Below are 27,099 nucleotides of genomic sequence, written 5' to 3'. Positions count from 1 at the left end.
GGGAGTTGCATGGGAGGTACTATGCGGCGCTTATGGATGAAGCGGTTGATCGAGATGCGTCTGTGGCCTGGCTGGAGTATGCCGAGTTGTTTGCTGAGACGAAGGGCCTTGTATTTGCTATACAGGATAGGGTCGTCAGCACACTCAGCTACAGAAAGCATGTCGTCAAGGATCCTGCTGTAACCATTGACCTGTGCCGTCTTTGTGGATCGACCAACGAGTCCATCGAACATGCAATTAGCGGGTGTCAGTTTTTAGCTCCAAGGGAATATACAGTCCGACATAACAACGTGGCGAAGATACTTCATCAGAGACTCGCTTTGGACTTGGGTCTCCTTGCCGTTTCAGTCCCGTATTTTAAGTATGCTCCTCAGCCTGTATTAGAGGACGATCAGTATAAACTGTACTACGATCATACTGTTCTGACGGACAGGACAGTGGAGCATAATAGGCCAGAAATCGTTCTGACCAAGAAGCAGGAAAAGATCACCTTCCTGATTGATGTCACAATCCCATTGTCCACCAACATAGTGAAGAAGTACACGGAAAAACTAGTGAAGTATAGGGATCTTGCAGAACAAGTCAGGGAGATTTGGGACCAGGAGAGCCCAACGGTGGTCCCGGTGGTTTTGGGCGCGATGGGAGAGATTCCACGTTTTCTACATGGTTCATTAAGATCCGTTGGAGCACCAGGAAATCTGTTCCGACCAATGCAGAAGGCTGTGTTGCTGGATACATGCCGCTTGGTCCGTCGGTATGTATCACAAATCGGTATGTCACAAGCTCGAGCGATAAGATAACGCCTGTTCTTGAAGAGCCACCTGATCGTCATCAGATGGAGCTGCAGACGGGGAACAATGGCCGTTAACATCTGGCAGTTCATAAATTTTTATGTCTGGTATTTTGTCTTTCATTCATATATTTTACCCATAATTTTCAATAGTTCATGTTACCATATACAATGCATGTCAGAACAATAGTTATAGCTCCTGCGCCTTGCCTATGGGCCGGCCAGGATGCTTTTTACTGGGCTTGCCCAAGAAAATAATAATAGTCAGCCAAGATAGAAAGTGTTCTGAATGGATTCAATGTTAATCTATGTATAGTCTCTTCGAGAATTCCAGGTTGAGGTGGAATATTCAAGCTGGCTTTGAACAAGTGACTTGAAGAGTAAGACACAAGTTCGAGGACAACAAAAGGTCTCGCAATCCATTTCAACAGACCAAGATTTCTCTTCGCTCGGCTCACAATCATGTCTGCGTGTTTAGAAAGGTATAGCTTGGAGTCAAGGAGTATGCCTAGATCGGTGACAGAGTTCACAGTATTAATGGGAAGAGAGTTTATTGTATAATTATACCAAGCAATGTTAGTTTTTCGGGAGAACGGAATATGTTTATTTTTTGAGAAATTTAGCGGCATGTGATTTCTCATTGCCCACTGGTAAATATGGTTAATATTGTGTTGTAACATTAGGTGATCATGTAAGGTTCTAATCTGAAGAAATATTTTAAGGTCATCAGCATACATACTCAGACCAACAGAGACGGATTCAGTAATATCATTTATAAAAAGTAGAAACAGCAACCGGCCAAGGTTGGGACCCTGTGGAACTCCAGAGATTGCAGAGAATTCTCTTTGGGAAGTGCATCCAGCATACCTAACAGCAAAAGTTCTGTTATTCAAGTATGAAGAGATCCACTTGACAAGACGCTCACTGAACCCAAATTCAGCCAACTTCTTTTGGAGCAGGTAATGGGGCATTTTGTCAAATGCTTTTTGAAAATCAAAATAGATAGAATCCACCTGACCTTGAGATTCAACAACAGGACCAATTTTATCAAGGAAACAATTGAGGTTTGTGGTTGTGGAACGGGATTGCATGAAGCCGTGTTGGGAAGCGGAGATTTTATGTTGGATGTTTTGAGATATATGAGATGTTAGGATTGATCAAAAATTTTAGAAAAGGAGGATAGGACGGAAATAGGGCGGAAATTAGAAATAAGGGGGACACCAGGTTTGGGAATTGGAGTAACGATCGCCTTTTTCCATAGGCTGGGGAAGGTACCTGATTTCAAGCTCCAGTTGCACAATGAGGCCAGAATAGGAGCGATCACGCTGCTGACGCCTTTAATAATAAATGGTGGTATGCCATCAGGTCCACTGGCTGCCTTGTGATTAATTCCGTTAATGGTGGTTAATACTAATTCGACGCTGACATAGGGTATATCAAGCTCAGCACAGTTCATCCGATCTTTGGACGTTGAAGAGGTATCCTCTTGTACATCCTCTGGAAAAGACTGAAACACAGATTGAAAGTACTCCCCAAAACGAGTACATAGCACTTGAGGATCGGTGACTGGTTCATTATCGATCAGAGGTGCAACTACTCTTTCTGGGTTAGATCTGTGTTGTGAGACGTATTTCCAAAACCTTGAAGGCTTAAACGTTAGATCGCTTTCGATGAACCTTGCGTGGTTATAATTATCCCTAGAAAGCATCAGTTTAACTTTCTTTCGTAGCTCTGAAAACGAGCGATAGTCAGAAGTAAGTCTCGTTAATTTAAATCGTCGATGTGCTGCTTTTTTCTTCTTAATCAGCGCTATAAGTTCGGCTGAAAACCAGAACGGAAACGTAGGAGATCGACGACGAGTGATAGGAACATTCTTGGCTATAGCTTTACTGAACACCTGATGGAAATTAGTCACAGCTTCGTCCAGGTTAGAACACAGAAGAACATTGGCCCAATCTGCGTTCGTCACGTCTATAAAGAAAGATTTAAAGTCTCCCTTTCTGAAATTATACGTGGGACGATTAGTAACATGATCATGAATGAACGAAGAGTCATGTAAGATTATTGAGAACATAGGATGATGTTTATCCGGGTGCACAACACCGTCCGAAGAAAGAGTTGACACAGTTACATTCGTCAATACAAGATCTAGACTAGTTCCTTGTGCAAAGTTATGGTTATAAAAACCTAGGTTCAAAAAATCTACTAGATTGAAGATGTGGTTAGATCGACATTTAAAATAGTAATTGCAACCGGAAAGAAAAGTGCGATCATTCCAGACCACACCGGGGGTATTGAAGTCACCAGTTATTATTATGTCGTATTTTACGGAATCTATTTGTAAAATTAAATCATTAAAATAGTGTTCTAAAACAGATGGGTGCACAGATTGTAGAAAATAATGAACACCGAGTATTAGGTTTTTAGATGCAGTTCTTGGTACCTCGATCCAGACCGATTCGGCAGTCATCTCCAGTTCCTTGCGTCGAACACATTTAATATAGTCTTTAACAGCGATTAAAGTGCCTCTGCCACGGTCAGCGACGGAAGATTCATAGTTTCTGTCTGAACGAAACACTTTATATGATTCCGGGAAGAAGTTTACATTACTATGAACGTCCGACAGCCAAGTTTCCGTCAGTGCAATGAAGTCATAATCAGAATCGGTAAAAGCTGCGTAAACCTCGGAAGACTTAGTACGTAGGCCGCGAACATTTTGATACAGTATAGACGTCTTAGCCATTAGTATTAGTATTACCATCCTTCCCTGGTGAATTCGTATTTGTCTTATTTTTCAAGAGCCCAAAAAAGGGGGAAATTAAAATACCTTCTGGCCAAATAATAGCATCGTTTATTTTATTAAAGTCACGGCTATACACCTCAGTGTGAAATTATAATAATAATAATAATAATAATTTATTTATAACATTAAAATTTAAAAGTAAAAGGATACTCAATGAACACTATATGTATGAATTATTTTATGTTTGCAAGATCATCAGTTGTCAAGTCTTGAGGTTAGTAAGTTAGGATTACTGATTGTCCTTGCCAGGATGTCCTGTGCAACATCAAAATAAATCTCTTACTCTTTAAGCAAAAGCAGGGTCTGGCACAATGTTGCAGTCACTATTGCATGTACAAATCATCTAATAAAATTTTGTGTACTGAATCACCAAAACAATCCCAATGTAATTTTATTTCTGAGATGATCAGCAAATAATTTTCTATCGTCAATCTGGATGTGTGGTTAATGAGATAAGAATTTTGGCTTCTGGTAACTTGCCCATAGGCTGGATACACACGAATAAAATTTAGCCCTTTTTTAATTTATGTAAGCTATGGAGTTCCCTAAAAATCTTTTTAAGACTTGAAGTCGGTCATGTTGATGCAATGAAGCTTTTGGTAGGACATATCCATCCATTAACATTGTTCCCACGTAAGACGACTACAGGAGAGATAGCATTTGACTCTTCGTTGAAAGAGACTTGTGAAATAAAAGAATCTCGCATGCGAAAGAAATCTACAAATTTTGTTTTCCCGGGTGAAAAGTTTTTTCTCGAGCCAGTGTCCTTGGATCAAGCTTCAAAGTGAGGTATAGTATTTTTTAGCAGTCTCTCATCTGTGGCTGTTGAATGGGACGTGATATATACAGCAAAATCATCAAAAAATAAAGAACATGAAAGAGGAGGCTACTCACATTTACTAATACCATTGATGGCGCTTGAAAACATTGTGGCACTTAATACACTTCCTTGAGGCACTCTATTCTCTAAAGTGACGCTACTCGACACAGAATCTCCAACACGAACACGGAAAGTTTTGCAATTTAAGAAACCCCTAATAGTAATAATAATGGCAAGCTTGTTGCTTACGACTCCCCATTCTTTAAGGATGTTTAGAATATCACATTGCCAGGCCATGTCATACGCCCTTCCGATGTCAAAGAAGGTAGCGACGAGTTGCTAGCAAAGCAAAAGTATTTTGGATTTCTAATGATACCAGATAGTCAATGGAAGATCATCCGTAGTGGAAACAACACTGTTCTGAAGATATAAGGGTATATTTTTCTAAATATCATATAAGCCTGCGGTACACCATTCTCTCCACCACTGTGTACAAAATGCTTGTCAAGGAGATAGGGCGGTAGTCTGAGGAGCATGCTTTCTCTTTACCAGGTTTAAGTACTACTATGGCAATAGCTTCTGACCAGACGGATAGGAAGACTCGCGCAGAGAACAACACATTATAAATACGCAATAGGTGTTGTAGTGGTGAATTGGGATGGTTTGTGAACATACTGAGACGAATGTTGTCAGATCCAGGGAGGCGTCATGTGAGCATGCGAGAACTCATTGAATGTAAAGAAAGCATTTAATTCACCGACTGAATTACCAAATTTTAATGATACTGTTTCCATCTGTATCTTATATCTCTGAAAATCCTTAGTATATGATGAAGTTAGGAATATCGAACCCTTAGCATTTGAAACATCACCGTGGGTTGGGTATGAATGGTTGTAGTAGAATAGATAGATTATCTCTTTTATTTTCTCTGGTGGTACCAGAAAGTTAAATGTCAAAATATGGGAAGGTGTTGGTACTTTCACTCCACCTCTCCTTTTCATTATTGACTTCACCTCCACAACTTCCTGAGTATAAAGCTCACTAGCTATTTCATTAACGTCCATTTCCAGAAGATTCTGGCTAAAAATTACTCCTCGTCTAGTGTTTAATGATTTGTGGCATACCGCCTTTACGTTAATATTACTAAAATTGGTAAGATGCAAGTTGGTTTGGCTCTGTTCATCACTAAATGTCTCAACCAATATTGATCTGTCTCTTATCTTCCAGACCTTTTTCGTTGAACCACCTGAACCTGTTATCACTGTATTTATCAGGAAGGGAGAGACCTTTTGAAGGGTGCCTCCTTCCTGATTGTTTTAAAGAACGATAAATCATATGTTTTTATAATGTGGATGGGATGCATCACCATTCACAGTATTTTCTTGAATACGGTTTTTATTCTCATTGGACAACGCCGCGTGAGGTCTTTTCACATGACGTATATTGGTGGTTTTTCAGATGGACCACCAACCATCGTAAGACTTTTTTGTGGACTAGTATTTTTGGTCCCACGAGTACTGGCGATATAAGGGATCACTCCAGCAGAACATACACATACTGGAACTAGAGCTAAATACAACTGGGTTAGCCCAGGTGTGAACCTAGGGTAACAGTTGCGTTTCATCAGATTTTGCAACGTTGCAACACCACCTAGTGTAAATGTAAGAAGAAAATGTGTAGGATATTGTTGTGTAAGGGAATATTTTATAATTTGTGAATTGTTCTTGGTGACATGTATGTGTATAGTGTAAAGTAGTTTGCAGCTCTGGGTGTAGTGGGAAGAAAAGCTGTAGAGTCTAGGGACATGGGGATGCCAACCCCCGTGAATGGCAAGCTGAGTACATCAGTAAATTTTTTTTTTAAATTTGCATGCAAGCCCATTGTACCATTCCATTTTATATCAGTTACACCAACTAATATTTTTCTCATCACATAAAAGAATTGAATATCTTAACCATAATTTAAACATATCTATATTTCAATATAAAACAACTATGGTTCAGAATTCCTCTTTCAAAAATAAAAAAAAAAAAATTAATAATCAATTAAGATGTATACTAAATAATAAAAAAATGATCTGTACACCACTTGACTTCCTTGTACTCCTATTACATATACATTTTTTTTAAATACATAAATTTTTTTTTATTTTTTATTTTTTTAAAATTATTTTAAAACTTATTATTTATTACTGATGACTAAACTCATTATTTAACTTCATTATTTATTGTAAAACTTTTTTTTACAATCAGAAGGTAATAATTATTAATAAACCAATATATTTAAATAAAAAATAAAAAAAGTTAAAAAGAAAAGATGAAATCGGATTTGAATTGATGTAATTTCCCCTTGTAAGATCCAAATATTTCATTAATTAAAATTTGATTTGCCTATAACTCTGGAACCAATGAAAATAAGTACAACTTATGATATATTGTTGAAAAGATCGCAGTGAGTGCTTATTACTGCAGTTAAGAAAAAGGACAAAATCCATATTTTTTTGGATTTTGGGCTTTTTGGACACTTTTGGTTCAGCCGATTGTAATCGAAATGGCAGTTGCACAACTAGATGTTGCAACATCTAGTTAGTTCTAAATCCAAAATTTCAACATCCTACGGCTAATTGTTTTTGAGTTATATACGAGATACATACGAGATACATACGTGCGAGATACATACGCACGTATATACAGACGTCACGCCGAACTAATCAAAATGGATTCAGGAATGATGAAAATAGATATTTCCGTTGAAATCTGAAAACCGAAATTTATATATATATATATATATATATATACTTTCTACAGATAATAACCACTGCTAGGTAGAGCTATGAACTTCTGCTGGTTATTAATAATTTTAAATTTCTTTATGCTGATCAATGAATTTATGAATTTGAAGGTGGGAGATAAATAGAGTTAGAGGAAGAATATGATTCTCTTATGTTGAACATGTCTTGCTGTTGGGGAGAAAGAAAGAATGCTGAAATTGGATGGATGAGCAGATTTGACTTTTGAATAATACAGATGGAGGAGATATATAAATAATAATAAAACGAAGAATAACTTTAAGCAAAAGTGAATTTCAATTCATAACACCTACATTGTAGAGTAGATAAAAATCTCTATTTTTATCTACTCTACAATTTTCAAACTCTTATCAAAACATAAAAAAACTAAAAATAAAACTAAATGCTAAACTGTTTTTTCTCGTCTTTGTAGGTCGAAGTCTTACATCTGATTGATTTTACAATCTTAATACTAATTTCATAAGCTTATTTTTTATTTTTAAATATCATTCACTTACTTTATTTTTCTTTTGTAAACTTAATTCAAATTAAAACCTTTGAAATATTTTAGATTCAAATTTAAAATTGCATGAGATATTAATATTAATTATCTTATGCAATATCTGAAAAGATTAATTTATGTCAATTTTTTTTATACTGCTCCTGAAACATCTTATTAAGATGTATAATTTTTGTCAGTGGAGGCCTGAATGTTCCGAATTAATAATTGGCCTATGGTCACTCCAGTGAAAGTTGTCACAGACCAATTAATACGAGGGAGTAAACTCGGTGACCATAAGGAGAGGTTAATGTTGGACAATGTACCAGATAAGGACATGAATGTGTATGACCCTTCATTCAGTAGACAAAGGTCCAAGTCTCGAGGAGCAGAAAAACGATCCCTAGGAAATATGTTGGGCATTGAAGTCTACTACCATTATCGACAGTGATGGGATTTTCGTGAGGAGTTTTGACATTTAAAAAAAAAAGCATTGAACTCAGAGCTCGGTGGGAGATACTAATTGCAGATATGCAATTTGAATGGAATAGAGACCTTCGCAGTAACTCCAGGAATGAGGGTAACAAGTGATCCTGTAGTGTGGGACCCTGTAGTCAACACCTCATTCCGCATGAAAGTAGCAACTCCACCAATATTTCTACTATTTTCTAGACTGTCGTTTCTTCCACAGAAATAGTCTCCGAGTGTTACTGCATATTGTAAAAGATGCGTTTCCTGGAAGCACATGATTAGTGGTTCATCGGCGCGCGTAACTCTTCAATGCGGGACCGAAGATATGTAACGTTCCACTGACTAATATTCATAAGTAAAGGTAGTTATAGATACAGAATTGCATGATAATACATAAAAATTTAGTCGTATGTAAACCGGTTTTTCTTTTTCGTATTTTTGATTTTAAAGTACTCTGATGCCCTGGGGTCGGGCGGTTACTCACATTGCTGATTACCTAAATTTGTAGAAAATCATTTTGATGTAGCGGTGGCAAAAGATACATCTGGTTTAACCAGGTTCTTTGAGTTAATTTTTATATTCTCTGCGTGCAGCCGGAAAAGATAGCTTCTGCTTGGAAGAAATTCTGATAAACGCCTTTTCTTCTTTAAAAGTTGGGCAAACTCGGGAGAGAATTGTATGTGAACCACTGCAGTTCGCACATTTTTCATATTCTTGGCAGTTATTGCCAAGAATATGAAATATTCATTGTGGCCTTCCTTAGCACATGGAGCACAGATCTCAGTTTTCGAGCAAGATGTTGTAGTGGACCATATCTTTGCCATTTTAAACATTGCCATGGGTTAGATATGAATGGTCCAAACCGACAGGTAACCCGCTTTAATCTTCTTTGGTAATACCGGGAGATTAAATGCTAGAATAAGAAAAGGTGTTCGTTCTTCCGTTCCGCTCTGCCGTTTCATTATACGTTTCAAATCTACAACTTCTTGGGTTCGTAGCTCATCAGCTATTTCCGTTACGTCCATCTCCAGAAAGGCTCTGCAAAAAATTACTCCCTGGCTGATATTTTAGGTTTTGTGACACTTACAGTACCTACGTACGTTTATACCGCCCGTATTAATAATATACCAAAGAAATCGAATCTGTTCATTGTTATGTGTTTCAATAACTAATTTTCTGATGTTTTTCAGTGAGCCACATGATCCTGTTATTACCTTGTTGATCAAAAAGGACGGGACCTTGTGAAGCGAACCCCTACCTTAATATTTCGCATATCAACGAATCTAACTTTTTTTATCTATGGACGGGTTGCGTCACAATTTGCTTTGTTTTCTTCATTAGTGATATTCTCGTCAGACAAAGCTGATCGAGGCTTTTTCACAACATTTTGTTTTGTGGTTTTTTCAGATGGACCACCAACCTTCATAGGAATTGCTTGTGGACTTGAAATTTTGGTCTCACGAGTACCGGCGATATAACGGACCACTCCAGCAGAGCGCACGCGTACTGGAGCTAGAGCTAAATACAACTGGGTTCGTCCAGGTACCCAGAGGACATTGTTCGAGACTCATTATGTACAGCCATCACCCATCTGCACGATAGTTTCCACCTTGCGTTATGACTGCGTTTCGTAAAGTGTCGCAACATCACCGAGTGTATGTCTAAGAAAAAAATAGTGTAGAATGTTGTTGTATAGTTGTGCAAGGGTATATGTTGTAATCTGTGTAGTGTACATGTATAGTGTGTAGTGGAAAGAAGAACTACAGAGGCTTGGCCCGTGGGGACGCCAAACCCCAAAGAGAATAAGACTCCCCCTCGAGGATCTGCTATGTTGTGATGTCACAGGTGAGCGCTAGAATTAAAGGAATGATTAATATTTAAAATGTAAAAAAGTAACTCGGTCTTGCCGGGTCTCGATCTCGATCGCGATCTCCCGGGACTCGGTACCTGGTGTGTGAAGCCTCGTGGCTAAACCAGTCTGCCGACCGTACAAAAGAAATTTGTTCTACGTAAGTTGTGAAATTACATCAGTTTAGTTAGTGCCGACCGTCACCGCTAGTACTGCCACACCCGTGCGAATTAAACACCGTATGACCACGCGCTTTAGTTAGAATCATTGAATTAAACATACGAAAAAATTTTATATTTCAATGAAATATTTTTTTTTTGGTTGTAATGTATAATTAGGTTGTATGTATAAGTGTAAGCTGTGCATCAGAAACAACCCACAGCTGTAGGACTTTCCTGGAACATGACTTTAGCTGCATGACGGAAAAGTGTTTTAAACCTTCATATAATATTGTTTACTTACCGCATAGTAATCTGCTATTATCTTAAATGTGGTTAAAACGACAAATATATCACAGTTGGTTTATGAAAAAAAAAAATTGTATATTGATTTTCCTGAAGATAACTTGTCTATAAAAAGGATTACATAATACTCATTTTGAATTCTTATTCTTCTAATTATTTATTAAGACTTCATCTCAACAACTCTAGCTGATCATGAGACAGGTGACAGTTAAGATGTTCACAGTAATTGTACTTCTCACTGTCTTTTCTGCAACTTCAGCATTCCCCAGCCATTACTTTGGATCGGATCAATATGAGAGTGGTAAAATAAATTGCAAATTTATATATGTTTTTTTAATAATATTTTAACAAGCTATTTGCATACATTTTACATTTTTACATATTTACATTTTCTATGTTTTCTTTCAGCTTACCTGTGATTTAAACAGAATCTACATTAAAGTAACAGGTACAGCGCATCCAAAGATTTTTACAATTATTGGCCATGATCTCAATTTTTTTTTCTTATTTTTGCCTGTGCATAAATAAATAGGCTATAGCTTTAGTAGCTATATGTCAATAGGCAGAAAAATGGTTGATCCAGTTTTAAATAAAACGTGTTTGGTGTTTTTTATCTTCCTGACATTTAATTAAATAATACATTATTATTATATTTACTAGAGGTTCTATTCAGTTTTTAATAGAAAAAAATGATATTATGATGTTTTCTCATTCAGATTGCATTCTATATAACAATTTACAGAATAAAAATTAAATCCTACTAAAATTTCTACAGTTTTTGTTTAACAAAAAAGTTAAATTTTGTCTAAGACTCCACCATTAAATCAGATAAAAATTTTTTTTTTGTTGTTACTTATACTATCCTATTCTATGTTGCACTGTATTAAAAATCTGAAAAGGATAAAAATATAATATTTGTTATGACTATAGAATTTATTATAGCTTTTGGATAGATTTATTAAAATACTGATCAAGGTTGTCTTTACATCCCTTAGTGAGCAATAGGTTTTACCAATTTCTTGCTGACACTGCCATATGATAGAAACATAATTAAAATCCAGTCCTATCTATAACATTGTAATACAGTTGCTCTGTAATGATGCAAAATACAGTATTGGGTAGATTTTATTTATCATAAAATACCTGATGGGGATGTGTTAGAATTTTCTTCTCCTAATATGTATGTAGCAATCTGTTTAACTAGTAAACAATAAGCAACCCCCCCCCCCAGCCAATGAGATAAGGTTGATTTTGTGACATGTAAGTGAAGTATATTCTTGTACAGACTCAGGTCTACCATTCCTTAGATGTGTGGTTAATTTATCCCCAATCACAAAAGTACATCGGTATCCACTGTCTTTATCCAATTCCATATGAATGCAACTAACCTTTACTGGGATTTGAATCTCAAAACCTACAACTTCAAAAATCAGCTGTTAAACAACTGATTTGCAGCGATGAGTTTAACCAGTAGACCAGTCGATCGGCTTTGGTGTTACAATGAACTTGAAAATATGAATATTTCATATGATGAAAATTTCCCGTGTTTTTATGCAACACACTTTTCATTTAAAATAAGTAGATAAATAAATGTAATAATAATTAAATATATGAAATAAACCATTCATTCTGCCGGTGGAATAAACTTAATATAATGATTTTGATATTTTACATGTATAAACAACTATAAAATTATTTTATTAATCTGTCTACAATATTAAAAATATACATAGGTGAATTTGATATACAATCAATAAATATTTAATGGAAAAAGTTACAAAAGTAAATAAAAATTGTTTTATCAATTTATTTATTAGCTAAATTTAAAACTGATAAAAAACTAAGGTTCAAAAATTGCTAAAAGAATAAACTAATACAGCTTGGTCTTTCACAAGCACAGAAAAATATTAAGAAAGTTAATACATATCATGCAAATCTTGTGGTATAACAGTATGTACAGACTGGTTTTTTTGAAAATCACATTGTGAAAGTGAAATAAAATAGTATTGAATTTCACTGAATGTAGTATAAATAAGTATTTGAAAGAGTATTGAGTTTTTATAGCATTTTTTTAGTGTTATAGTGGTCACTTTTCTTAGTCTTAGTCTTAAGTTTTTTTTTTTTTATCAAAGATATAAAACATTCATAAAATAAAACAATTTTTATAAAAAGCTTCAGCCTGATATTTTTTGTTTGTAAGTAACAATTTTCATAAATGTATACAAAGTTATAAATCCATGGATGAAATGTAAAACTGAAACAAAATTGATGTCACAGCTTTATTTTTTAACATTTCAAAAAGTAAAGTTGCAAAGAGAAATTGGTATCAAAAATTAGTAATAGGGTAACAAAACCTTTATTGAAATTGAAAAAAAACTGGTGGATATTTTTAGCAAAATAAGTATAGCAGCCTTGGAAATGTTGCATTTTTCAGTGTGGAAGTTACCTGTTAATTTGTATTAAGACAAGATTTTGATGCCAATTACTTGTGTTATTTGGCAGGTGGTAGATATCGTCGTTTTTTTCCTATCTGGAGAGATTTAGTTAATCACATTCATCATTCTAAGAGTAGTTGGGGCTCTTTATTAAGTGGAAAAGGAGACATTAGCCTCATCGGCAATGTAGTAAATACGAGTAATTCATACGTATCTGGAAACTCTGGTATAAAGTAAGTTATTTTTAAAGTAATTCCTTTTAAAATTTATAATAATACACAATCACATCTTTTGTTTATTTAGTCATTAGATACAATGTGCATGAAGCCATTGACAAAAACTGTTCTTATTTGATAATGATACAGTCCATGTTGAATAATGAAATAGATAACACAAATTTATCAGTTTTAATCTAAAACCAAACTACTTATAAATTATAGATTTTTACCAAGTTTTAATTTAATTTCACTGCAGTTAAACTTTGTAGTTGTTTTATATTGATTATATCTTATAATAAATATTCTTATTTTCATATCAGCATTTATCACAAAGTTTGCTAACAAACTTAATTTTATAAACACCTTTACTTTCAAATTTATTATTCATATTTTACCTGTAAAGTGTAATATAATTGTTAATTTTTGTCAATATGTGTTATCAATTTTTTTAGTTTTGTTATTGTATGCTATTTTAAATTGACTGTAACTTAACAAGATACGAAGAAACTGAAATATGTTAATTTATTTTAGTTATACAAATCATATAAAGTAAATTTAGCTCATCGAGCTGAGTAGTGGTAAATTCACTGTCAAAATCACTTGTTTAACAGCTGATTTTTGAAGCCGAAGGTTCTGAGGTTCAAATCCTAGTAAAAGTTACTTGGATTTGAAACCTAGACACTGGATATCAGTGTACTATGATGGTTGGGTTCAATTAACCACCTCTTAGGAATGATGGGCCTGTACAAGTCTATACCCTCAATTAAATGTCATACTATCACCCTCATCTCAGTGGACCACGGAGGGGATTGCTTTGTTTGAATAGATTGCAACATATTCATTAGTAACATATACCAGTGGTCCATTTAAATTGAGACACATCGATATTTCAAAAACTACACATTTTAAGAAAAAAATGTTTCCATTAAAGTGTTTCCATTTCAAGGGGGAAATACATTCACAACCTATGTTGTCCTTCATAAGGTCAAATAAAGGTCATTTCAAAGTCAACTTAATTTTTTTAAATAGGAACCTATATTTTTTATTGCAGAATCGAATTCTTTGCAAAAAAAAATTTATTAAAGACTTTTTTTATAAAATTGATAAATGCTGTAGGCATACAAACTGGTGCTTTTAGTTTCATTAGGTCTGACCCAGCAGTAGAGTTACACCCAGCTGATGTAACTTCTTTCTTTCTTAAATTAAAGAAAATTAAATTTTAATTAAAATCAATGCTAACAATAACGAAGAAGAAAAAGAAGTTAAGCATGTAAACACAGCGAACTTTTTAAAATAGCCTAAAAATAAGTTCAAGTTACAAATGACATTTGTCTTTTTTTGGTTTGTTTTACCTCCGGGTCCGCACTCAAGCAATTCATTCCGCAGAGGATGAGATGAATGTTTTTATAGCGTGTGTGAAAAATGCCATGCCTGACCGGGATTCGAACCCAGGACCTCCGGGTGAAAGGCCGACGCTACCACTCGCGCCACGGAGGCCGGCAAATGACATTTGTCTAAGTGAAAGTATTATCACTATCTTCAATTAATCTTTTTACTACTTTGTTACTCGCCAAATATTAATAAATATTAAATTAATTAGTTTTTATTTATTGGAAATTAGAGAAAAACCCGAGGTAAAACAGTTTAGTGATACTGGAAGTGCGGGGGCCAAAAATAGGAACCGTCAAAATACTGAGACAACAGAAAACAATGAAATACCGGTGGCTGTGGCGGTCATTGTAGATCCTCATGTTAGTTCAAAAAGAACTTCGCGTGACTCCGGGAAATCAAAAACCAGTGTCCTGAGAACATTAGAACGCCTGAAATCCCATCATACCATATTTCATGTAATTAAGAGTATTATTTTGTCGATGGGCGCTGGAAAACTTTTCTACCCCTGAAAATATGAAAGAGCGTATAACAAATGTCTGTAGAGATAGGTGAAAAACTATACTAAATGTTCATGGGTCGTTTTTAAAACGTATCAAAAAAGCATAGAGGTAGAAGAATATCACTAAGAACATTTGTTGCTGTAATTTATGTAGAGTAAATTTTTGTAATTATTTTAAATAAAGAACATTAAAAAAAAAATGTAAAGTATCAGTAATTCATTAAACCAAATATTTTTATAGAGTCGATATAATTTAACTGACAAAGCGTGTAACACATGGAGGCTGTGTACCATACCAGTATATACTATTTGATTAAAAAGTGTATTATAACGTAGATGGATTTTATATAGGTTAATCCTTTGACTGTATTTTATTTAAAATTGAATATGAATGACAATTTTTGTAGCGAGTGAAAATGTCATGCCTGATCGTTATTCAAACTCGGGACCTTCGGATGAAAGGCCGAGACGCTACTCGCTCCACGGAGGCTGGCAGATCTTTTTTATCTGTTTAGTCGGGGATCACTGTTAGGTATTACTTCAGAGGATGATATGTATGAGTGAAGTGTAGTCTTGTACAGTCTCAGGTCGACCATTTCTGACATGTGTGGTTAATTGAAACCCAACCACTAAAGAACACCGGTATCCACGATTTAGTATTTAAATCCGTATAAAAGTAACCGCCTTTACTAGGATTTGATCCGCTGATTTCGAAGTCGAAATCAGCTGATTTGCTAAAACGCGTTCACCACTAGACCAGCCCGGTGGGTAGCTGGGCCAGACCTAATGAAACTAAAAGCACTAGTTTCATTAAAAAAATTAATGAAACTAGTGCTAGTAAAAATGCTGTAGGCCTACAGCATTTTTGAAGACAACAAAAAACTAGCAATTTTAGAAAAAAAAAACTTGAAATGAAATGTTAAGAATTTGATTCTGCAATAAAAAATATAGGTTCCTATTTAAAAATATTAAGTTGACCTTGAAATGGCCATTATTTGACATTAAGTACAAAATAGGTTGTGAACGTATTTCCCCCTTGAAATGGAAAAACTTTAATAGGAAATATTTTTTCCTAAAATATGTAGTTTTTTAGATATGATGTGCCTCAATTTAATTGGGCCATCCGGTATAAAGTATTCAAAATTACACTTACTTTATTTCAATTAATATACCTGATTCTTTCTGTATTTTTTTAATTTTTAACATATTTTAAAAAGGAATAGGTTCTCAATTCAATCCGAAATTTTTTTATGAGAGTTCAACTCGCATACTTCTTAAAACGAACTGGATGATTCTCTTTTATTTCTAGAGGAAGTTACTGTAGTGGTCTCATTGCAAGATTTTGCCAGATAACTTAACAGAAAGATTTAGAAATGAATGACATTTTTTCTACATGGATGATTTGAAGATTTTTTTCTGTTTTTGTTGTTATCAATGATGAACAAATTACTTTCATAAAAAAAATTGTTAAATGTGATTTTTTTCTTGTTCTAGTATTGAGTACTGTATGACTCTAGATAGCAAATAGTATATAATGTGAATTTTTCTTATATTTGAATTAATTTTCCAAAATTTATTTGCAAAATTGGATTAAAAAGTAATACATTCCAATATTTTGGAGAGCCTAATTTTATTCTTAGAACCAATCTCCTTATACTGTTTCTTAGCGCTTTTTCTTTTATCATAATTTCTAGTAAACAGCTTGTTTTCATACAAATCAGCATTTTTTTAGGCTTAACCATACTTTAAATAAAACTGATACAAATGAAATTAAAACCAACTCCAGAAAAAAGAAACATTCCTAAAAAGAAAATCCTTTTCCGCTTTTTTGAAATCAGCAAATTTCTAATAGATATGTTCAATTTTTTTAACTTCTAAATTTGAAATTTAAAGAGTTGAAAAATTACTGTACTTTTTACTTTTTAGGGCTGCTTTATTAAGTTGGTCTTTAAATCAGTACAAAGTTTATTACAAAATTACAAGTATACGTAGAAGTTCATAAGTAATCTGTCTTTAGTTTATATTCGAATACTATAAAAATGTTTCATTAATAGAGAAATTGTTTAATATAATTTTGTCTTATTTCAGTATTGAGAATTCTAACCAAAGTAAAGAATGAAAACAAATAAAAAGGGACAATTTACAGCATACAACAAGTTGTTGAGTTCAATATTATAATAAATTTTAATAAAGATTTACTTATTTACACAATTAAAGTAATTATATTGGTAAGTAATTAAACTTTGTTTGTAGAAGTTATTTTACTCTAATATATTTGAATAAAACTGATTTATTTTTTATTTGATCACCTAATAATTTTCATCAATTTCATACAACATTTATAATTTTTTTCTCTTTTTAGTGTGTTCAGTATTTTTATGAAATTAATTCAGAGTTCATAATACATATCACTTTTTAGATATCAGCTTAAAAAAAGATGAAAATAAATTAAGAGCGAGTGTTTATCAAAGATCAGTATTACCAGTAACTAATAATAATTTTACTCACCTGCATCACCAAAGATTAACTGCATACTACAGTACGATTAATAAAACTCTGAACTAACTGAAAGTAAAGTTTAGTTAAATAAATAATTTAATTTAATGAGATTTCATAACTGAAAGTGGATACAACATAAAGGATATTAATAAATTATGTTTTAAATGTCAGTTGAAGATAATAGTGAAATAAATACACATAAAACAAAAAAGGTTTTAGGCCTACAAGGCAAAAAATATTTATTATTTTCCAATTAATTATACTAATACATATAAACATTTGAAAAAATATAACCCAGAATTATTAAATTACCTTTAAACAGATTTAAATTTTTATATGTCTAATTTGTTTATTATTTATTATTATTATTATATATTTGTTATTAATTATTTTATATAACAGATATATAAAATAATTAATAACAAATATAATAATAATGAATAATATACGAGGATCGATCCAGAAATAAGGTTCTCAAAGAGCTCCAGCCGCACGGGAAGGTGCGAGGCGAAATCCGGCAACACAGCTGTGCGCGGCTGTTCCTCCACTCTTGATTCCGCCCGGCCGCTCTTTGCTGCGCCGTTCAGTCTTGGCTCAGCGCCGTTCGAGATAGAGGTTCCACTTGCCGGTCCTGCCCACTACGAGATTCGTTCCGTAATTCGTTTTTTACACGCCAAAGGGACTCCACCCGTGGATATTCATCGTCAGTTGACAGAGATGTATGTCCACTCAACACGTCCGAAAGTGGTGCAGGGAGTTTAGTGCCAGTCGGAAGGAAGTCCACGATGAAGAACGGAGTGGAAGACCGTCAGTTTCGGAGGCGGTTATCGAGATAGTTCAACGCGAAGTGCTTCAAAACAGGAGGATCACCGTCCGTGAACTTGTTGCTCGGATTCCTGGGAGTTCTTATGGTATTGTGGAAAGAGCTTTGACTGAAAAATTGGAGTATCACAAGTGCTGTGCTCGATGGAGACCGCGGCTATTGACATCAGAACACAAGGAGAAACGCCTTGATTGTGCTCGCCAGTTTCTTTAAAAGTGTCAAGAACGTAAGGAAGGATTGTTGGACTCCATTGTTACGGGAGACGAAACGTGGGTTCGTCTCCCACGTCTCGTCTCGTTTGTTTCACTCCCGAAACAAAACAAAAATCTAAACAGTTGCGAAACTCAGGATCACCAGTCGCAGTTTTTTGGGATCGTAAGGGGATCTGCTGGTCGATTTCATGGAACCTGGGACAACAATCAACTCAGACAGTTATTGTGCAACACTAAGAAAACTCAGGCGAGCTATCCAGAAGCGAAGGCGAGGACGACTGACAGCCGGTGTAACGTTGCTTCACGACAACGCCCGACCTCACGTCTCCCTTCCGACCCAGTAACTTTTGACACACTTTGGGTGGACTGTCATGCCCCACCCACCTTACAGTCCCTACCTCGCCCCTAGTAATTATCACTTGTTCCCAAAGTTAAAGGAACACTTGAGTGGCCAACACTTCCGGAGCGACGATGAAGTCAAAGATGAGGTGAAACGCTTCCTCAACGGGTTGGCGGCGGAGTTCTACGACATTGAGATACAGAAATTGGAGCACCGTCTACAAAAATACGTAGATAAAGATGGCGAGATTATGTAGAAAAATAGAGCAAAGTTTCTTTTTTCCAATGATGTAAATTTCTGTGAGAATAAACAATGTTGTCTATTTGTAAAATTGATGGGAACCTTATTTCTGGATCTACCCTCGTAATATATAATAAATATACAAATAGATTATATTATAATCTATTGGGTTCAATAATTTAAAGAGGCAAATTGAAACAGCATAAAAACTATTTAATATGAGTGCAATCAACTGAAACTGCCTGATGCTCAAATTGGCACGACTGAATTAGAAAGTAAATTATCATACTTTGATTTGCAAAGGTTATTTCTCATGTTGGGTTTCATGCTTGTACGAGTATGTTTCCATTCTGTGGGTAAGTCTCTACGTTATACAAGGTATAATGTAGATTATTATAAAGTAATAATAATAAAAAACTATAAAGTAATGATATTAAAAAGTGCATTATACTTTTTCACGCATTGCAGTTTTATTTCTATTACGTGGGTTGCTGGGATTATTAAGTTATTATCCTTTGTTATTACATGATTTTGTGAATTTTATTTATGAAAGAAAATAATAAGTAACCTTTTTCCTGAAAATGTTGGCAGTTCTGTATTTCTGTTGGTTTGTTAGTACTGTGTATTTCTTATGCTCCCTGAGCTATGCTGTGCTCCCTGAAGAGAAGCCTCTCATCAAGGATAACACTCAGATACTTCTGAACGGTAACATACCTGATTGGAAGGCCATCCATCACAACCCGCGGGTGACGGGTTGCAGCTAGGCGACCCTTCAAGAACATCATAGTGGTTTTCTCCGCACTGAAAACCATCTTATGCTGAAGAATCCACAACCTTAATAATACCTTACATGCCTGTGTCGCTCTGAGCTCTATCTCGGCACGCGAATTGCCCCCGACCAGCAGCAGCCCCTCGTCGGCATAAGCCACGATGCTACAGCCACTGGGCATCCGCAATCGCATGAGAGAGTCGAACTCAACGGCCCAAACGAATAAACCTAGAACACTGCCCTGTAAACAACCTTTGGACAAGGTCTTTCCTATCTCCGAACTGCCGTCACGAAGTACAACAGTTCTGTCGCTGAAGTAACTCGAGAGAGTTCTAATCTCATTTAGCGTGCGACCACACTGCTGCAGTTCAAACAAGCCAGAGGGCCACCACAAGTTGTTGAACGCCCCGGATATGTCCAAAAAGACACCGAGTACATAATTGCACTCGCTGGCCGAGGCCAAATCCATGACCCTAAGCATCTGAGCCCTTACTGGGGCGGAAACGATACTGGTCGTCAATCAGCATATGGTTAGAAGTTAACCTACTGTTAATGAGGAGGTACAAGACCTCGAAAACCATACCTACTACAGGCAAGAGCGTCAGAGGACGGTAAGAGAAACTTACAGTGGGATCCTTGTCGCCACCTTCCACCTTTGAAGAGCAATTCAACACACCATGTTTCCAGCACGCTGGGAAGTGCCCAGCAAAAAGCAATCTATTAAATACCCTAGTCAGAGGACCAACAATCACAGGCAACGTGCGAACAAGGAGCTCCACCGTAATACCATCATATCCGGGGGCTTTATCCCTAGCCAGGCTACAAATTACTTGACGGAATCCGCCTCAGTAATTTCTGAAGATATAATTTCAGAGCGAAACCTTCAACTTCCCTTTGGAGACGTCGATGATACAAAGTCTTACCAACCTCAGTATCATCTGGAAATAGATTGTCCATCAGATGAGTGAGGACACGATCTTTATCTATAACAACACCATCCTGAGTCGAGAGAGCCGACAGAAGAATGTATTTTTTCCAGTTATGACCAAGAACTCTATAAACAACACCCGACGGGTCTTTATTCCCCTCCTTTTGCACAGAAGAGCGCCAGGAATCACGTTTAGAAGACCTAATCTTATGAAAATACTCGGTCCTCTTCCGACGATAATCCGCAATCAAGACTGCACGCCGATCAGGATCATTCGCACGCTGTGCGGCCCTCCTTAGCCTGCTCCAGTCCGCTTTATCACAGTCAATTCCCGAGCCCACATCCAACTACTCTCTCTCGACACGTACTTCTAGGGATAGAGTGTTCAGCGGCTTCGACTACCCCAGAAGAGAAATTCTCCGCCAGGTCGTCTAATTGGACCTCGTCCAGACTTCAAGTAAACACTCGTAACCTGGCCGCAAGAATGTTAGAGAACTTGGGCCAATCTGCCCGCCTGTGCAGGAAGCGCCCCTGCTGAACACGAACGTCAGTCCTAAAGACAAAGACATCGCGCAGCCCACCTACCCAATCAAAAGCTATTAGTTGGTGATCGCTTTCACAATCATCGACTACCGACCAATTCAGAATCCTACCAGGGATATCCTTACCAATGGTAACATAAATATTGGAACCATGGAAGGCCCTCCGCAAACCAACTGCACCGGCGAAGGTAGTCAACTCACCGGCTACATTGAAAACATCGAACTGATGTTGCGCGATGAAACCTTCGATCAATTCATCGCCATCGTCCGTGATCCTACTGTGCCAAAGAAGCAATTTGGCGTTCGCATCTTCTACAAGAATAGGACGACCCGTTACCAGCCTAACAATTCTATTCCATCTTTCCAAATGCAGTTCAGTGGGATCTCTGTACTGAAAGTACGAACTAACAACGACCAGGTCCAAACCATTCACGGCAAGCTTAACAACGACATGATGCGTGTCAGAGGCCTGCCGTATGAATACACCATCTATCAATTTCCGGCACAGCACGGCGGATTTACTATCACCAACGTAAAACTTATTCCTGCCAAAAAACCTAGCAGATCACCCTTGACCACACAAGGGTGATATAGAAGAGAACATCGAGGCTCCGTTTCTCAACAATTTCACCTAACTCAACTTGGACTGCATAGGCTCCCTGGGCATTAAGTTGACCGAACCTAACAATCAAGAGAGTTGAAATACATCTCAACTGCTCTCAAGTAGCAACCACACTCCTTATTATTTACCGAGTACCTATGACTTTTGCGCAACGTTTTACAGTTAATGCAAGATGGAGCCTCCTTTTTCTGCGGATAGTCGTCACGCTTGTGACCCTCCTCGTCACAATGCGCGCAGACCGACGCATACTAACAGAACTTGGCCCTGTGGCCAAACCTACAACACTTGAAGCACCGCTGTACGTCAAAGTACTCCTTGATGTGACAGGATGCAAAGTCCAAGAAGATTCGTCCCTCCGACACGAATTTCTGGTGGAGACCAGCTCCTAACTCAAAGACTCCGTGATACCGCGGGGCATCACGCTTGCCAGTCTTGAAGACTAACCTACACTATTCCTTGAACGAAGCCTCGTCCAAGTCAGTGTTTTGCTCTCGAATGAGAGACAAAACCTCCTCATCAGAGAGACTCCGCTCAATGTCATGCATTATGACCCGGGGCCTTCTCAACCGCTTGAAGTCAAACTTGACCTGAAGCTTCTTCACAGCCGCAGACTCCGTGATGACTCGGACAGTCTCCTTAATCAGAACTACTACCAGCCCTTTGTTGGTCTCCTTGATGTCCCTGATTCGAAGCTCCTTTCGATTACCACGAAGGGCACCTGAAAGTCGCGCTTGAGTTCTTGGGTCGTGGTCTTCGAGCCCTCCGCCTGTTAACAAAGAGTACCTCTGGTTTCTTAGCCACCTTGCTGGCTTTCCGCTTAGATTTTAAGACATCAACGTAGCGCCTGATGCCTGCACGACTTTGGGAGCCACCTTGACTTCCTTGGGCTTAGAAGCCAAGGATTCGAATCCGTCTGCTAATGCAGACACCACCTCTTTTATCTTCATCAACCTGGGAAGCATTGTCTTTCTCTTCCCAACGCTGACGCCGCCGAGAAGGGAAAGAAACTCAGCTAGGTAGTCCAGGTCCTCCTGGACTACCTTGGCCAGCGAGGAAGAACTCGCTTTGCGAAATTCCTCCACAGCCAGAAGTGGTTTGATCCGGGTGGGTACGTCCGTGTCCATCGCGCTCGACTCATCCTCAAAGGAGGTGGACGGCACGGACTCCGGCTTTCGCTTCCACCTGGACTTGCGGACCTCCTAGAAACCTTCCATGACCGAAGATTTCCTAACTGACTAAACGAGATTTTCGCTGTCTTCCTTCTATCAAACTAAATTGGGCAAGCCCACGAACGTGACAACTGCCCGCAGCCGGAGATCTTAAATATTCTCCTATCACACTATGTACCTCTTCGCCACTACTGGATCGATTAAGTGCAATACGTCCAATACGTACGGCAAGAAACCAAGGATTACTGCCCTCGTTCTTAAAAGAACGCGAGTAGGACTAAAGGGCGCTACCCTTTACTCGTTATGGGGACTTACAACCAGCAGTCGTTGCCACCTTATCGCCACGCTGAGGGGGGTGCCCGAACAAATTTTCGCCTTGCACTGCGTGCACAAGTAATTATTGACGAGTTAGAGTAAAATGATGCTACCGTTGCTAAAGCACTCAAAATCGAATTTGCAGAGAACAGTCAAAGGTACACATACGACGAACAGCTCAAAACACAACAGAAAGAGAGACTCTGACACAACGTAACTTTGTCCGCATCAAAGGGTCAAAGTCCTATATGTTGGCAGCTATATTAGCAGTAACGTGTCCTATATCCATCGTCACGATGAAATTAAGAACTGCCTTTATCTCAAAAACTACACATTTTAGGAAAAAATGCTTCCCATTAAAGCGTTTCCATTTCAAGGGGGAAATATGTTCACAACCTATGTTGTCCTTGATAAGGTCAAGTAAAGTTTATTTCAAGGTCAACTTAATTTTTTTAAATAGGACTATATATTTTTTATTGCAGAATCGAATTCTTTGCTAAATATAAAAAAAATTCATTCAAGACTTACTGGTGCTTTTAGTTTCATTAGGTCTGACCGAGCAGTCGAGTTACATCCAGCTGATGTAACTTCTTTCTTTCTTAAATTAAAGAAAATTAAATTTTAATTAAAAAACAACCAATGCTAACAATAACAAAGAAGAAGTAAAAGAAGTTAAGCATGTAAACGCCAGAGAACTTTTTAAAATGGCCTAAAAGTGAAGTTCAAGTTACAAATGTTTGTCTAAGTGAACATATTATCACTATCTTCAATTAATTTTTTTTACTACTTTGTTACTCCTCACTATTAATAAATATTAATTTAATTAGTTTTTATTTATTGGAAATTATGGAACGATTTACAATTAGAGAAAAACTGAGGTAATTTTGCTTTACGGGGAATGTCACCGAAATGTTGATCAGACAGTAGCTCTGTATCTCTACGATTTCCCGGTAGAAATACTCGTCGTTCTTCTGTGTACAGAATTGTAAAACAGTTTAGTGATGCTGGAAGTGCGATGGAAATTTGAACGGAGAGAAATACGCACATTTTCTAGAAAATCAGTTGCCTTTACTGCTTGATGAACTACCCTTGAAGAAGACAGGAACGATGTGGTTTTATCTTGATGGCTGTCTATCACATTATTCATTTATCATCAGAGTAATTTTAGACCGCGAATACGATTGTTGGATTGGCCGAGCTGATCCAGTTCATTGGCCTGCTCGTTCCCTCAACATTACTCCAGTACACACTTTTTTATGTAGTTACCTAAAGAAAAGGTTTACATAGAAGTACCAACTACCCCTGAAAACATGAACGAACGTATAATAAACGTCTGTAGAGTTATAAAGAGAGAGACTCTATTAAATGATCATGGGTCATTCTTAAAATGTATCGAAAAATGCGTAAAATAGGGCACCACTATGAACATTTTTTGCTATAATTTATGTAGAGTAAGTTTTTGTAATTATTTTAAATAAAAAGCACTTGAAAAAAGTGCTTTCACTTTTCAATTCAAATACTTGAAAAAAAAATTTTCAAGTATCAGTAATTCATTAAACCAATTATTTTTATAGAATCGACTTAACTGACCAAAGTGTGCAACAAATGTATGTACTATTTGATTAAAAAATTCATTAAAACAAAAATTACTTTTATTTAGGGTTAATCCTTTAATTCATTGTTTTTTATTTAAAATTTAATATCAGCTGAATCAGACCTAATAAACTAAAAACAACCAATTTATAGGCCTACAACATTGAATGAAGATGGATAACTAAAAAATTATCAATTTTAGAAAAAAAAGTTTGAAATGAAATTCTATTTTTTTTTACAAGAATTCAATTCTGCAATAAAAAAAATATAGGTTCCTATTTAAAAATATTATGTTGACCTTGGACTAGCCTTTTTTTGACCTTATTAAGGACAGTGTAGGTTGTGAACGTTGTAAAAGTTTAATAGGAAAATTTTTTTCTAAAATGTGTTTTTTGAGATAAAGATGTCTCAATTTAAATGGACCACTCTGAATATAAAACATTGATAATTTAATTATTCATTATATCTTCCAACCATATGTTCCTTGAAACTTAATTCCTTGTAAACTTTATGAGGAGAAAACGATCTAAATATGGAAAACACTGTAAATCAGCAATTGTTTTGAAATAGAAAAACTTCAGTCTTGGAAAATTAATAATAAGAGCTGAACTGACGACTTAATTAAATAATGTTAATTCCACTTACTAAAAACCACCAGAAGGAAAATCAACCGTGCCTTTTTATTTATTCTTAGCAGAATAATGAATTCTTGGAAGTGAGCAAAACTGTTGACATCACAGAACAAAATACCAAATTTTTTTTATTACACTGATTGGATAATTAAACTCACCAGAATTATTCCTGAGGGAACTTGCAAACTACAAAGCCAGAACGTTTGGTATTGACTAATAACAGTTTAAAAAGTTAAAATGCAAAATCTTAAATCAATAAATGTTTTTTTTCTTAAGAACTATGATGAATGAAACTGAATAAGTAATATTTTGGGTTTGGATGAAAGTGAATTCAATAATTTAGAAACATTCCATTTAGTTACTTTCACTCATCATGGTATCTCCCAAACCTATGTTCTTAGCAGCTTGAAAGCCTGCCAGGGAATTTAGTTAGGTTCGAACGTGTTTAAAAATCTTTATAAAAAATTTATTTTAGAAAGTTAATCTGTCTAATAATTTCTGATCAATCTGGAACCAGAAAGACAAATGGCCGACATAACCTGGAAGAAGAATCTAAGATATTCTAAAAACGTTTGCAATTTAAAATTATCAGCATCTTTGTAGAGTACACTGTAATGCATACCATTCACAGTTTTTTTTTTAATTACATTACAGTAAATTTAAAAGAACAGGCATGTTATGAAGTTTTACTTTAGAACTGTGGTAAGAGGTACATGTGTGACACTTAATTTTTCTCTATTTTCATCGCTACTTGCATGTTCTCCTTCTTCGCTACTTGAATGTTAGTTCTCATTTCAATTTCCTTTGTTCAATTTAATCCTAATACAAATTTGCTTTTAGGAAAGGTTTTATCAAGTATCTCTGGTATGTATACCACATTTTTGATAGTAGTTACTGTAACTACTATCTAAAACTTTTTATGTCTAATAAAATGAATAATATTTTTACGTAAATTAATATTTTAACTTTTATGTAACCTTTTATTTAACTTATAATAACTTAAATATAATATTTTGCACTAACTTTACTTCAACTACATTTACTTGCTGTTTGAAATCCATATTCCTTCTTACTACAAAACATGTTTCAAACATAAGGGCCAATTGCTCATGAAATGTACTGGTAACAATGAATCATATCATGGATTTGCAATCACTTTATAAGCTAACTACTGACCACCTGACAAGATGGTCAATAGTTATAATTCAGTCAATAGTTTAAATTAACTTAACTATTGACAATCTTGTCAGAAGGTCAATAGTTATGTCAATTTAACTGTTGAAATTAAAATATTTTAATTTTTAAAATTAAAAAAAAAAATAAATTAAATAATTTTAAAATTATTGATTTAAATGTTTTTTTTTAATTTACAATTACTGACTGTTGG

General features: G+C 35.9%; 1 protein-coding gene across 1 annotated transcript; it reads left to right on the top strand.

The window, feature by feature from the left end:
- Window positions 1–10,611: 10,611 nt before the first annotated feature.
- LOC142318132 (uncharacterized) lies at window positions 10,612–17,328 on the top strand. Its single transcript, XM_075354671.1, has 3 exons — window positions 10,612–10,785; window positions 12,987–13,152; window positions 17,117–17,328. Exons 1-3 carry the CDS (start codon window positions 10,677–10,679, stop codon window positions 17,145–17,147), a joined length of 306 nt encoding a protein of 101 aa, XP_075210786.1. The 5' UTR covers window positions 10,612–10,676; the 3' UTR covers window positions 17,148–17,328.
- The last annotated feature ends 9,771 nt before the right edge of the window (window positions 17,329–27,099 follow it).

The sequence above is a fragment of the Lycorma delicatula genome, chromosome 1 (genome assembly GCF_047948215.1).
Source record: "Lycorma delicatula isolate Av1 chromosome 1, ASM4794821v1, whole genome shotgun sequence".
Taxonomy (NCBI): Eukaryota; Metazoa; Arthropoda; class Insecta; order Hemiptera; family Fulgoridae; genus Lycorma; species Lycorma delicatula.
Note: the sequence above shows the minus strand (reverse complement) of the source record. Positions and strands in the feature narration are given on the sequence as shown.

Bases quoted from the DNA above. Each gene is read 5' to 3' on its own strand.
- LOC142318132 (XM_075354671.1), top strand. From the start codon at position 10,677: ATGAGACAGGTGACAGTTAAGATGTTCACAGTAATTGTACTTCTCACT. The intron at 10,786-12,986 runs GTAAAATAAATT...GTTATTTGGCAG, and splicing joins ATCGGATCAATATGAGAGTG to GTGGTAGATATCGTCGTTTT. The intron at 13,153-17,116 runs GTAAGTTATTTT...GTCTTATTTCAG, and splicing joins TCTGGAAACTCTGGTATAAA to TATTGAGAATTCTAACCAAA.